A 15,486-nucleotide genomic window follows, 5' to 3' on the forward strand; every position below is an offset into this window, starting at 1 on the left:
TGGAGAATTCCATGAACTACACAGCCCATGGGGTTGCAAAGAGTCGAACATGACTGAGCGACTAAGAAGTGAAAGTCGCTCAGTTGTGTCCGACTCTTTGCAACCCCATGGACTGTAGCCTGCCAGGCTCCTCTGTCCCTGGGGACTCTCCAGGCAAGAATATTGGAGTGGGTTGCCATGCCCTCCTCCAGGGGATCTTCCCAAGCCAGGGATCAAACCCAGGTCTCCCGCATTGCAGGCAAATTCTTCACTGTCTGAGCCACCAGGGAAGCCCAATAATACAATACCAAGGAAATAATATAAAAACTCTGTGAGACTCAATTTCTTCAATTATTAAAGATGGATCAAAGTATCTACTTTATACTTCTTATGAGGAACTAAGCAAAGAAAATGTTTCCTATAAATAAAAATCCTTTTTATAACCTGTAAAGAGTTATATAAGATAGTTTTACTGATAAAGTAATCATCTTAGAAAGCATAATCTAAAGAGAACAAAAAGCCAAAAAACTATAAATAATATCATGCCTATAAATTTCTAGGGGAATAAAAAAGAATAAGAATGTTCATTAATTTTCAACCTGTTGGTTATAAATTTTCTGCAATGACCTAAAAACACATCATTATAACATGAGGAAGGTGATGATAACCTTAAGAAATAAAGCAAAAATAAAGCCAGAAAAGATAATTACTTGCCATATATAACTCCTTATTGATGCCAAGATACTTTCCATTTCCACATCCAATATCAGCAACTAATGAACCACTCGGCAAAGCTTTCAAAAACTCTACTATATGTGGCCAAGGGGTGTGTCTCGTGCTGCTGAAGTGCCTAGCAATTTCTTCATAAACCCGATGGACATAATCTTGCTCTAGTTGTAAGGCTTCTTTATCACTCTCTGGAAATAATGCAGGAGTCTCCTTCATCTGGCTATCACAGACCAAAGGGTAACCTAATGAAAAAAATAAAGCCATATAAATCATTTATTTATTTATTTTTAGGCCATGCCATGTGGCATGTGGGATCTTAGTCCCCCGAACAGAGACTGAGTCCATGCCTCCTGCATTGGAAGTGCGGAGTCTTAACCACTGGATTGCCAGGGAAGTCCCTGAACCATTATTTTTATCCAAATGAATCATAAAGTTATGACTGCTTTCACAAAAGGCAAATCAATCCACATTTGATGACTAGGGATAAGTAGGTTCTTATTTATCATTTTAAAAAAGTAGTTCTTACCAGTTTTATATGTGAAGGGTCTAATATAAAAAGGGGTAAATCCATCTGCAACAAAACATGACTATAATTCTGCATGCCTTATATTGAAGATGCTTATTTCATCTTTGGATTAAGGGTCCTGTTCAAGAAAGGATCTTGATGGGCCTGGCCTAACCTGAAGAAACTTAGCAATTAACAGGATTTAGGGGTCTTGTCTTAGTAGGAGTTCTGGGGACCCTAATACTCTCAGAAGAAGAACCAGACCTAGAAACAGTGTGTGATTTGGTAATAATCACAAGATTTAATAAATACTATTTGAAGTGGTTTATATATATTGTCTCACAGTAATACTGTGAGATAGGAACCAGCACATTCATTTTACAGATGAGGAAACTGACACAGAACATTAAATAATGATACTAAAGTGACAAAGATGGTAAGTCACAGAGTTAAGATTTGAACCCAGGCAACAGAAACTGTAAAACCCACATTCTCAATGACTACATTGTGCTGCCGCCTTCAAAAAAAATTAAATAAATCCTAAGGAGAACACAAAGTAAAGGAGGTGACTGAGGAAATTTAGGATACAATATGTCAAATTAATTTTGAAGTTGTTCCCTGTTCTTTATAATAACATCTAATATTCATTTCAAATTCTTCCTATTCTCTGCTATGCTCTAAATTCCCTTTGTCTTCAGCCAGCCTGTGACACACAACATCTTTTTATGAGTAGTATACTGGAGAATAAAGGAAAAAGTAGTGTTCCCAGAGAAATCACACACAAGACTTGAAGCAATATTTATAAATCATATGGCAGCAAAGAATTGGACTATAGCATTGATGACTTTAGGAATTCTCCCTAAATGTAACTAGAAGATACCGAATCTTAAATGGAGGTGGAACTATCTAGTCCCTACTAATGAGAAAAGTGAGGCTCTAAACACTTTATGTGGACATTTAAGAAAAGGGTAGCCCTAGAAACTTTGAGGGCTCTAACATACATGTGGCAACAGATGGGTTAGTATGTCGGTTACAAGAGAATTACAATTACACTACAATATACAAATTACTTTCAACTAGTCTTGGTAAAAATTGTATTCTCTTGGAAACTATGAACATCTAAATTACATAAAGGGAAGATCACTTAAATCCACAAATTTTGACTAAAAGTATCTAAAAGTTGGCCTTGAACTTTAAAAAAAATCTGTAAACTGAATAATCAGAGCTTCTTACACCATCCCTTACACTAAATTAACAAATTCAGCACTCCCATTTCATTTAGTTTATGCTTTCCAATTTCTTGGTCTCTTTTTTGTTGTTCTTTCTCAGGCCTTTATCAAGTGTAGTAGAAAAGCTTTTTGTACACACAAACACACATATATACATAAATAGGAAGTATAACATATACGTTTTAGAAACTACAAATTTTTGCTTAGCTAAAAAAATTATGACATTTTGGTCCCATTTGCTTGACTAAGTATGAATAGAATGCTAGATTTCTAACTTATATTCACTCAAAACTTTACATAGGTCCAATGATTCACAAAACGAAGATCATGGCATCTGGTCCCATCACTTCATGGGAAATAGATGGGGAAACAGTGGAAACAGACTTTATTTTGGGGGGGGCTCCAAAATCACTGCAGATGGTGATTGCAGCCATGAAATTAAAAAACGCTTACTCCTTGGAAGAAAAGTTATTACCAACCTAGATAGCATATTGAAAAGCAGAGACAGTACTTTGCCAACAAAGGTCCGTCTCATTAAGGCTACGGTTTTTCCAGTGGTCATGTATAGATGTGAGAGTTGGACTGTGAAGAAAGCTGAGCACCGAAGAATTGATGCTTTTGAACTGTGGTGTTGGAGAAGACTCTTGAGAGTCCCTTGGACTGCAGGGAGATCCAACCAGTCCATTCTGAAGGAGATCAGCCCTGGGATTTCTTTGGAGGGAATGATGCTGAAGCTGAAACTCCAGTACTTTGGCCACCTCCTGCGAAGAACTGACTCATTGGAAAAGACTCTGATGCTGGGAGGGATTGGGGGCAGGAGGAGAAGGGGACGACAGAGGATGAGATGGCTGGATGGCATCACTGACTCAATGGATGTGAGTCTGAGTGAACTTCCGGGAGTTGGTGATGGACAGGGAGGCCCGGCGTGCTGCGATTCATGGGGTCGCAAAGAGTCGGACACGACTGAGCGACTGAACTGAACTGAACTGAACTGATGGGATCAAATACTATGATCTTCATTTTTTGAATGTTGAGTTTTAAGCCAGCGTTTTCACTCTCTTCTTTCACCTTCATGAAGAGTCTCTTTAGTTCTTCACTTTCTGCCATAAGGGTAGTATCATCTGCATATTCAAGGTTTTTGATATTTCTCCCAGAAATCTTGATGGCAGCTTGTGCTTCATCCAGCCCAGCATTTCACATGATGTACTCTGCACAGAAGTTAAATAATACGTAAGGTGACAATATACAGTCTTGATGTGCTCTTTTCCCAATTTGGAACCAGTCCATTGTTCAATGTCTGCTTCTAACTGTTGCTTCTTGACCTGCATACAGGTTTCACAGCAGGCAGATAGGATGGTCTGGTTTCCCATCTCTAAAAATTTTCCACAGGTTGTTATAATCCACATAGTCAAAGGCTTTGGCACAGTCAATAAAGCAGAAGTAGATGTTTTTCTGGAACTCTCTTGCTTTTTCCATGATCCAAAGGATGTTGGCAATTTGATCTCTGGTTCCTCTGCCTTTTTAAAATCCAGCTTGAACATCTGGAAGTTCTCCATTCACCACTGTTGAATCCTGGCTTGGAGAATTTTGAACATTACTTTGCTAGTGTGTGATCATGAAAATTTTGCACCTGGTTTTATGTCCCTGGATATTCTAATGTCTCCTGCTTCATAGTCTATGGGAACTTAAATAGAATCTGTACGCTGCTGCTGTGTGAAAATTTGTATAAATCTTTAATTTTGTTGAGCTGGTTCATAGTGCTTTTCAGGTCTACTATATCCTTCTATTTTTCTATATTCTGTTCTGTATTCTATTCTGCAGAATAGAATTCTGTATTCTGTATTCTATTGTTTTTTGAGAGTTTGATAATGAAACTCCAAATAAAAATCTTGATTTATCTACTTAAAAGTACTTGTAATATATTGTAAAACTATATATTACTTTTTCTGTATTTTCCAAGTCTACTGTAAATGTTATCATACTTTTATAATTTAAAAAATAAAAATTACTTAATGTCCTTAACAACAACAAAAATATTGGCATAAGGAAACAAACTTTCCCTCCTACTAGACTTCAAGTTCCTGGGGTACAAGAGCCATGCCTTATTTTTTTATAGCTTGTAAATCTATAGCTGTGTTAGACATTCATCAAATGCTAAAGAAAAACATTTTTAATCAATGAAAAAAACTGTGATATTTTAAGTCTCCATTGCCACTTTTAGCAGAAGAATCAAAAATCTGTTAAAACCTATTTTAAGCTTTTCACCAACATGACAATATCAAATATGAAGCTTTCAAGTTTCCTAACATAATAATATCATGCACATATAAAAAGGATTTCTGATTTAAAACATAATTTTAGGATGACTAAGTCCAAAAGCTCCTGTTGTGATACCTCCCATAATTGAAACCACCAAAATGTAAAAAGAATCTTAACATCACTGTCATTATTTATAAAACAAAAAGGGGTTTTAATTTATTGAGTCAAAGAAAAACAGGTAATGATGCACCTGTAGAGACAATACAAAACAGCATCCTCCTTTCCAAATAAGACAAACCACTCTTTATCCCCCTAAAGTTATCTACTTATTATAGAACAATTTGTCATCCTCAATTTCCCTATTGCATTAATGAGAAGTAATTTAGAAATGTGATAAGCTGTTTCACACAAAAGAAATCTATTTTTGTATAGTGATACTTTAATGCCCCCACACTGTAGTCCTCTTAACCATGAGTAAAATAAATAAAACATTTAGAATCCAATAATGCTCAAGTACTATGTTTAAGGAAAATAAAGATGAGTAAGTTACAGTTCCTGCCCTCAAAAAATATAAACTCTAATGAGGGTGTTTAAGAAAAGTATATGTAAAATACAATACAAGGCAGAATATGGTTAATGCCATTACAGGAGTTAAGATAAAGCTCTTCTCAGTTCTGATGGACTTTAAAAGATTTTCAAACTAGATTTACTCCATTTACAGTAGAAACAAATTATATACTTACTACAATTACAAGGTGTTTGCCTCACTTTCCTAAACGTAAATGATGTCCGTATTCCCCTCTTGTTTAAAGTTAAGTCTTCAACATCACTGGTGATAATTCCACTTTTGTGACCCTTGGATGCTTGAACAGTATCAAATTTTCTGGGTGTGATTCTAGAAACAAAAGTTAAATTAATTTATTTAACACTGTATTCATAAAAAATATTTCAGGTCCTTTAAAAACATTAAGAGAATACAGTAAATTTACAAGAATTTGTTGCAAATGTTTATTGGATCCCCTGAATTACTGTATCGTAGAAAAAACAAAGAAACAGAAGTCTCTGTCTCTTAGGAAATCATCTCCAGGGTAATCATTAAAAGAATTTATAGTTAACTAACTATTCAAGGGGGAAAATACAATAATAACAAATGTTTAATTAATATCAATGCCAAGAGGAAAAAAAAAAAAGAAACAGCTGGCAAAAGGGAAATAGCAAATTTCAATACAATTATCAGTAATTATGTTGAATGTAAAAGGACTTCAAATCTAATTAAAGAACAAACAATTTCAGGTTGGATTTAAAAAAAAATCCAAGTACATGCTGATTACAAGAGATACACATTATAATAAACAAAGAGAATGATTGAAAAACAGAAAAAGTACAACATACAAACAACAAATATTTTGCATACACTTAGCAAAGACAGAGAAAAAGTGATATAGTTATACTAATCACAGAAAGTAGACTTTAAGGCAATTGGTATTAATAGAGATTAAAAAGGAACATTTCATAATGATAAGAGGGTCAATCCAACAAAAAAACATAAAAACTCTATATATTTGTATGCACCTAATAGGACATCCTCTAAATATATAATACAAAAAGTGAAAAAAAATCTAAATAGAGGTCTACATAAATACATAAATATCATTGGAATTTCTAATGTATCTTTCTCAGTAAGTGAAATCTAGCTATGAAACAAAGACATCAACATCAGAAAACAATAGATAACAGAACAAAAAACATATGATTAACACAGATACAATAAGTAAAACAAAGATGCAAAATAAAAAGAGAAAAGTACAAGCCACTGTAAATTTTAAGAAAGTTTAAAGGGAGTCTTGGAAGTAAGATCAAGTTTTTGAATAGAAAAAAGAAATCATTTAGTATGACTCTTGCTAAAAGTAAAAAAAAATGATTGCCTTTTCAAAGTTAAATTTATAGAGTGAAATGCATAGATCTCAAGTGTATAGTTCACGCGTTTTGGCAAATGTATACAACCATGTAGCCACCATCCCAATCAAGATGTAGAATATTTCCAATTACCCATGAAACTCCCTCATGCCCTTTTCCAGTCAATCTTCCCCTCTCCTCAAAGCAACCACTAACCTGGTTTCCATCAGCACAGTTTTGCCTGTTCTTGAATTTCATTTATAGTTGGCACTATCTTCTCTCTGGCTTTGCCCATTCCACATAATTTGGAGATAAAGCCATGTTTTTGTGTGTTTCAGTGGTGCATGTTTTTCTTTAATCACTGAGCAAAATGTCACTATATGAACATGCTGTAATTTATCCAAAATCTCCTGTTTACTAATATTTAGTATTCCCAGTCTGGGACTATTACAAATAAAGCCTATAAACATTTTTTTCAGATACATACTTTTATTACTCCTGGGAAAATACTGAAGAGTGAGATTGTTGGGTCAGAGGGTAAGAAAATACCAGTTTTCCAAAGTGTTTGCACAGACTTTTATACTTCCACAAGCAGCATATGGGCTCCTTGACACTCTCACCAAAACACTAAGTTTTAAATTTTAATACTTTTAGCAAGTGGCAATTGATATGAAATTGTAGTTATAATTTCTATTTCTCTGATGACCAATGATACTGTATTTCTTTTCATGTGCTTTTTAGCCATTCATAGATCCTTCTGGTAAAGGATATGTTGAACAGATCTTATGCCCAATCCTTTGTTAGATATATGTATTGTGGATATTCTTCCCCGAGTATAGACTGATTTTTCATTTGCTTGATGCTGTCTTTTGATAAACAGAAGTTTCAAATTTGGATGCAGGTATTTTGTCTTCTTTTTCTTCTAGTGTTCTGAAACCTTTCTCAAGGCGGGGAGGGGGAGCTTTGCCTATCTCAGATTTGCCAAAGTATTATCTTGTATTTTCTTCTAGACAGATCATAATTTGTGTTTACATTTAAAACTATGATCTACCCCATATTAATTTTTGTGAATGGCATGAGGTATATCAAGGTTAGTGCTATTTCCACACAGATCTCTGATTTTTCCAGCACCATCTGTTGAAAATTTTCTGTTCCATAATGAATTGTATTGGCATCTTTGTCAAAAATCAACTGACACTACATCTATGAATATATTCTGTCTCACTGATTTATCTGTACAGTAATACTATACTCTTTGATTAGGTAGCTTTATACACAGTAAATCTTAAACATCAAGTAGAATAAATCCTCCAACATTGTTCTTATGTTCAAGACTGTTTTGGTTATTCTCTATTACTCACATTTCCTGATAAATCTTAGGATCTGCTTATCAATTTCTACAAAAAAAAGTCCTTTTAAGATTGTGATTAGAATTACACTAAATCATTAGACCAATCTGGGGATAACTGCTATCTAACAATATTAAGTTTCCTATCCATGATTATGATATCTCTTATCTCATTTATTTTGGCCTTCTTTAATTTCTCTTAGCAATGTTTCATGATTTTTAGCATACATGTGTTGTGTATCTCTTGTTAAATATACTCCTAAGACTTAACTCAGCTGAAGCCAAGTTTTCTGCTTGATTTACTTTAGCAAGGCTATCTGCCTACAGACATGGATTTCATGCTTACAGAGAATGTGCCAAGCCTGAAAGATTTCAGCAGATTTTTAAAAAGCATAAATTTATACTAAAGTTGTTGATGCATCAAGAATCAAATGTTGACTACACACCTAGAAAAGAGAAAAATTGACCATATAACTAAAGTGGGCTTGATCCTAGAATGAAATAATATAATGTATTTCAATTTTCATTTGGTCATTGTTATACTGTTCACTCAGTCTGATGCTAGAACCGGATTCCCAAAATGCAACAAAATAAAAAAATAAGTGGGACTACATCAAACAAAAAAGCTTCTGCACAACAAAAGGAAATCATTAACAAAATGAAAAAGAAACCTATGGTATTCCTATGGCATGGGAATTCTTATGGAATGGGAGAAAATATTTGCAGATTAAATATCTGATAAGGGTTAATATCCAAAATATATTAAGAACTGGTGGGGGCCAAGATGGTGGAGTAGGAAGACCCTGGGTTCACCTCCTCCCATGGGCACACCAAAACCACAACTATGTATAGAGCAACTATCAGTGAGAACAGCCTGAAGATTAGTAGAAAAGATCTACAACTACAGACATAAAGAAGGAACCACAATGATATGGGTAGAGGGGCAGAGATGTGGTAGAGTCAGGATCCATACCCCAGAGATCTGAGCCCCACATCAGGCTCCCCACCTGAAGGTACAACACAGGGAAGATGAGGTCCCAAAACACTTTACTTTGGAGGCCAACAGGGCTTAATTTCTGGAAAGCCAAAGGGCTAAGGGAAATAAGAGACTCCACTCTTAAAGGGAGTCTCACATGCTTCAGGACCCAGGACAGAAGCAGCAATCTGAAAGGAGCCTGGGTCAGACCCACTGACCAAGGGACTCTCAAGAGTCTTCTCCAACACCACAGTTCAAAAGCATCAATTCTTCAGCGCTCAGCTTTCTTTACAGTCCAACTCTCACATCCATATATGACCACTGGAAAAACCATAGCCTTGACTAGATGGACCTTCGTTGGCAAAGTAATGTCTCTGCTTTTTAATATGCTGTCTAGGTTGCTCATAACTTTTCTTCCAAGGAGTAAGTGTCTTTTAATTTCATGGCTGCAGTCACCATCTGCAGGGATTTTGGAGCCCCAAAACGTAAAGTCAGCCACTGTTTCCACTGTTGCAGATATGCTAGGATTTTCAAATCTACAAAGGGTTTTACTTTTTCCCTTTCAAATACATATATTTTTTTCTTAATATATATATTATATTGAGGTATAGCTGATTTACAGTGTTTCAAGTGCACAGCAAGGTGATTCAGTTATATATACACACATTTATTATTTTCAGATTCTTTTCCATTATAGGCTATTACAAGATACTGACTATAGTTCCCTGTACTATACAATAAATCTGTGTTGCTTGTTGCCTATTTTTTAAAAAAATTAGAAACCTAGCATTTTATTCATACTAAGTTAAGCAAGTGGAATCAAAATGTCATAAATTTTTTAGCTAGGCAAAAATTCATATGTTTTCTAAAATATATCTTATATCTTATATGTATATCTATATGTATATCTATACAAAAGGTTTTCCTACTATGCTTGATAAAGGTTTGAGAAAGAACATCAAAAAGAAAAGAAGAGATGGAGCAGTTGGAAACAAACTAAATGAAATGGGAAAACTGAATATGAAATAGAAAAAGTGAAACAAACTAGAAAAAAGATCATCATATAGTCTAGTTATTTTTAAACATGGCTACTCATTAGAAACACATCTGGAGCTCTGGAAAAAAAATGCAATACCTGGGCATTTGTATTTATGAAAAAATTCTAAGATAATTCTGATCTGCATCTGGATTTTAAAAAGTGATTATAGATTTTTCTACTAAATGATAGCTTTGGTGATATAGAATTCTACTATCTTCTGTTGACCAATCATGATACAATGGTATTAAGCGAATAACAGTTACATAATCACAATAGTAAAGATGTTTGTTAGTTTTCACAATCAATAGCCAGACAAAAAATAAAAGATCATTAGGAAACATGATTAATCTAACAACATAAAATAATTACATATAATTTGGGGGGTTAAATAGAGTGATGTGGTAAGTTGAAGTACATACATGTACATGTTCTCATCTGCCCAGTATATGTCTTTCGGTTGGTACATTTAATCCATTTATATTTAACGTAATTATCCATATGTATGATCCTATTACCATTTTCTTGGCAGGTGGCTGCGACCAGCACACTAAGCGCAGCCAAGAGGAGGTACCACACGTCCGAGGTCAGAGGCAAAAGCCGGGAGGACCCCATGCCCGAAGGGCGGTAGCCAAGAGGAGTTACCCCACATCCGAGGTCAGGGGCAGCGGCCTAGACAGCCAGGCTGCGATGGCACAGGAACTGCTGAGGGGAGCTACTCTGCGTCCGAGGTCAGGGGCGGCAGCCGGGAAGAACTACCTGCGTCCGAGGCCAGGGGCGGAAGCCGGGAGGAGCAACCCCACGTCCAAAGAGCGGTGGCTGTGTGGGCGCAGGAGGGCCTAGAGGAGCCATCTCACGTTGAAGCTCAGGAAGGGCGGCGGTGAGAAAATACCCCTCATTCATGGTAAGGAGCAGTGGCTGAGCTTTGCTGGAGCAGACGAGAAGAGACACCCCACGCCCAAGGTAAGAGAAACCCAAGTAAGATGGTAGGTGCTGCAAGAAGGCATCAGAGGGCAGACACACTGAAACCATACTCACAGAAAACTAGTCAGTCTATTCACACTAGGACCACAGCCTTGTCTAACTCAATGAAACTAAGCCATGCCCACGGGGCAACCCAAGACAGGAGGGTCATGGTGGAGAGGTCTGACAGAATGTGGTCCACTGGAGAAGGGAATGGCAAACCACTTCAGTATTCTTGCCTTGAGAACCCCATGAACAGGATGAAAAGGTAAAATGATAGGATACTGAAAGAGGAACTCCCCAGGTCAGTAGGTGCCCAATATGCTACTGGAGATCACTGGAGAAATAACTCCAGAAAGAATGAAGGGATGGAGCCAAAGCAAAAACAGTACCCAACTGTGGATGTGACTGGTGATAGAAGCAATGTCCAATGCTGTAAAGAGCAATATTGCACAGGAACCTGGAATGTCAGGTCCATGAATCAAGGCAAATTGGAAGTGGTCAAACAGCAGATGGCAAGAGTGAACGTCGACATTCTAGGAATCAGCGAACTAAAATGGACTGGAATGGATGAATTTAACTCAGATGACCATTATATCTACTACTGTGAGCAGGAGTCCCTCAGAAGAAATGGAGTAGCCATCATGGTCAACAAAAGAGTCCGAAATGCAGTACTTGGATGCAATCTCACAAACGACAGAATGATCTCTGTTTCCAAGGCAAACCATTCAATATCACGGTAATCCAAGTCTATGCCCCAACCAGTAACGCTGAAGAAGCTAAAGTTGAACAGTTCTATGAAGACCTCCAAGACCTTTTAGAACTAACGCCCCAAAAAGATGTCCTTTTCATTATAGGGGACTGGAATGCAAAAGGAGGAAGTCAAGAAACACCTGGAGTAACAGGCAAATTTGGCCTTGGAATGCGGAATGAAGCAGGGCAAAGACTAATAGAGTTTTGCCAAGAAAATGCACTGCTCATAGCAAACACCTTCTTCCAACAACACAAGAGAAGACTCTACACATGGACATCACCAGATGGTCAACACCGAAATCAGATTGATTATATTCTTTGCAACCAAAGATGGAGAAGCTCTATACAGTCAACAAAAATAAGACCAGGAGCTGACTGTGGCTCAGATCATGAACTCCTTATTGCCAAATTCAGACTTAAATTGAAGAAAGTAGGGAAAACCGCTAGACCATTCAGGTATGACCTACATCAAATCCCTTATGATTACACAGTGGAAGTGAGAAATATATTTAAGGGCCTAGATCTGATAGATAGAGTGCCTGATGAACTTTGGAATGAGGTTTGTGACACTGTACAGGAGACAGGGATCCAGATCATCCCAAAGAAAAAGAAATGCAAAAAAGCAAAATGGCTGTCTGAGGAGGCCTTACAAATAGCTGTGAAAAGAAGAGAAGCAAAAAGCAAGGGAGAAAAGGAAATTTATAAGCATCTGAATGCAGAGTTCCAAAGAATAGCAAGAAGAGATAAGAAAGCCTTCTTCAATATCAATGCAAAGAAATAGAGGAAAACAACAAAATGGGAAAGACTAGAGATCTCTTCAAGAAAATTAGAGATATCAAGGGAACATTTCATGCAAAGATGGGCTTGATAAAGGAAAGAAATGGTATGGACCTAACAGAAGCAGAAGATCTTAAGAAGAGGTGGCAAGAATACACAGAAAGACTGTACAAAAAGATCTCCATGACCCAGATAATCACAATGGTGTGATCACTCATCTAGAGCCAGACATCCCGGAATGTGAAGTCAAGTGGGCCTTAGAAAGTATCACTACAAACAAAGCTAGTGGAGGTGATGGAATTCCAGTTGAACTATTTCAAATCCTGAAAGATTATGCTGTGAAATTGCTGTACTCAATATGTCAGCAAATTTGGAAAACTCAGCAGTGGCCACAGGACTGGAAACGGTCAGTTTTCATTCCAATCACAAAGAAAGGCAATGCCAAAGAATGCTCAAACCACCACACAACTGCACTCATCTAAAATGCTAGTAAAGTAATGCTCAAAATTCTCCAAGCCAGGCTTCAGCAATACGTGAATCGTGAACTTCCAGATGTTCAAGCTGATTTTAGAAAACCAGAGGAACCAGAGACCAAATTGCCAACATCCACTGGATCATGGAAAAAGCAAGAGAGTTCCAGAAAAATATCTATTTCTGCCTTATTCACTATGCCAAAGCCTTTGACTGTGTGGATCACAATAAACTGTGGAAAATTCTGAAAGAGATGGGAATACCAGACCACCTGACCTGCCTCTTGAGAAATCTGTATGCAGGTCAGGAAGCAACAGTTAGAACTGGACATGGAACAACAGATTGGTTCCAAATAGAAAAAGGAGTACATCAAGGCTGTATATTGTTCCCCTGCTTATTTAACTTATATGCAGAGTACATCATGAGAAACACTGGACTGGAAGAAACACAAGCTGGAATCAAGATTGCTGGGAGAAAAATCAATAACCTCAGATATGCAGATGACACCACCCTTATGGCAGAAATTGAAGAACTAAAAAGCCTCTTGATGAAAGTGAAAGAGGAGAGTGAAAAAGTTGGCTTAAAGCTCAACATTCAGAAAACGAAGATCATGGCATCCGGTCCCATCACTTCATGGGAAATCGATGGGGAAACAGTGGAAACAGTGTCAGACTTTATTTTTTGGGGCTCCAAAATCACTGCAGATGGTGACTGCAGCCATGAAATTAAAAGATGCTTACTCCTTGGAAGAAAAGTTATGACCAACCTAGACAGCATATTCAAAAGCAGAGACATTACTTTGCTGACTAAGGTCCATCTAGTCAAGGCTATGGTTTTTCCTGTGGTCATGGATGGATGTGAGAGTTGGATTGTGAAGAAGGCTGAGTGCCAAAGAATAGATGCTTTTGAACTGTGGTGTTGGAGAAGACTCTTGAGAGTCCCTTGGACTGCAAGGAGATCCAACCCGTCCATTCTGAAGGAGATCAGCCCTGGGATTTCTTTGGAGGGAATGATGCTGAAGCTGAAACTCCAGTACTTTGGCCACTTCATGCGAAGAGCTGACTCATTGGAAAAGACTCTGATGCTGGTAGGGATTGGGGGCAGGAGGAGAAGGGGACGACCGAGGATGAGATGGCTGGATGGCATCACTGACTCGATGGACCTGAGTCTGAGTAAAGTCCGGGAGCTGGTGATGGACAGGGAGGCCTGGCGTGCTGCGATTCATGGGGTCGCAAAGAGTTGGACACGACTGAGTGACGGAACTGAACTGATTACCATTTTCTTAACTGTTTAGGGTTTATTTTGCATAGGTCTTTTCCTTCTCTTGTGTTTTCTACTTAGAGAAGTTCCTTTAGCATTTGTTGTAAAGCTGATCTAGTGACACTGAATTCTCTTAACTTCTGCTTGTCTGGAAAGCTTTTGATTTTTTCCATCAAATCTGAAAGAAAGTATTGCTGGGAGACTATTCTTGGTTATAGGTTCTTCTCTTTCATCACTTTACATTATGCCATTTCCTTCTGGCTTGTAGCATTTCTGTTGAGAAATCAGCAGATAACTTTATGGAAGTTCCCTTGTATGTTGTCATTTTTTTCCCTTGTTGCTTTAATATTTTCTTTGTCTTTAACTTTTGTCAGTTTGATTACTGTGTTTCTTGGTGTGTTCCTCTTTGGGTTTATTCTTCCTGGACTCTCTGTGCTTCCTGGACTTGGCTGACTGTTTCCTTTCCCATATTGGGGAAGTTTTCAGCTATTATCGCTTCAAATATTATCTCTGGTCCTTTCTCTCTCTTCTCCTTCTGGGACTCCCCCTATAATGCAAATGTTCATGCATTTAACATTGTCCCAGAAGTCTCTTAGACTGTCTTCATTTTTTTCCCCCTATATTCTGTTCTGTGGCAGTGATTTATACCATTTTGTTCTCCAGATCGCTTGCGCATTCTTCTGTCTCAGTTATTCTGCTATTGATTCCTTCTAGTGTATTGTTCATTTCTGTCTGCTTGTTCTTTAGTGCTTCTAGGTCTTTGATAAACACTTCTTACATCTTCTCCATTTTGTTACCAAGATCCTGAATCATCTTCACTATCTTTATTCTGATTTCTTTTTCTGGAAGGTTTCCTATCTCCACTTCATTTAGTTTTTTGAGGCGTTTTATCTCGTCCCTTCACATGGGACATAACTTTCTGCTTTTCATCCTGATTAACTTTCTGTGATGCCTTTGAGTCTGTGGTTCTTCTCTCTTCTTTTATCTGTCCTCTAGTAGATAATGCTAAGTGTGGCTTATTTAAGATTCCTGATGGAGGGACTGGGTGGGGAAAACTGGGTCTTCCTCTGGTGGGCAGGGCTTTGCTCAGTAAAGCTAGAATCCAATTATCTGCTGATGGGTGGGGTTTTGCTCCCTCCCTGTTGATTGTTTGGCCTGAGGTAACCCACTCTGGGGTCTATGAACTCTAAGTTAGGGTTAATGGTGACCTCCAAGAGGGCTTACACCAAGGGGCATCTTCCAGGACTGCTGCTGCCAGTGCCCCTATCCTTGCGGCAAGCCCTTGCTCACCCATGCCTCCACAGG

At 37.6% G+C, this 15,486-nt stretch overlaps 1 protein-coding gene across 2 annotated transcripts in view; it reads right to left on the reverse strand.

The window, feature by feature from the left end:
• The window catches only part of ALKBH8 (alkB homolog 8, tRNA methyltransferase), a 124,484-nt gene that overhangs the window by 34,761 nt on the left and 74,237 nt on the right, over nucleotides 1-15,486 (reverse strand). For both annotated transcript variants that reach the window (XM_068989074.1, XM_068989075.1), the window contains 2 exons: nucleotides 5,445-5,596; nucleotides 694-950 (listed from right to left, as the gene is read on the reverse strand). In XM_068989074.1, coding sequence (XP_068845175.1) covers nucleotides 694-950; nucleotides 5,445-5,596 — 409 coding nt within the window. The remainder of the gene's footprint in view (nucleotides 1-693; nucleotides 951-5,444; nucleotides 5,597-15,486) is intronic.

The sequence above is a fragment of the Capricornis sumatraensis genome, chromosome 16 (genome assembly GCF_032405125.1).
Source record: "Capricornis sumatraensis isolate serow.1 chromosome 16, serow.2, whole genome shotgun sequence".
Lineage (NCBI taxonomy): Eukaryota > Metazoa > Chordata > Mammalia > Artiodactyla > Bovidae > Capricornis > Capricornis sumatraensis.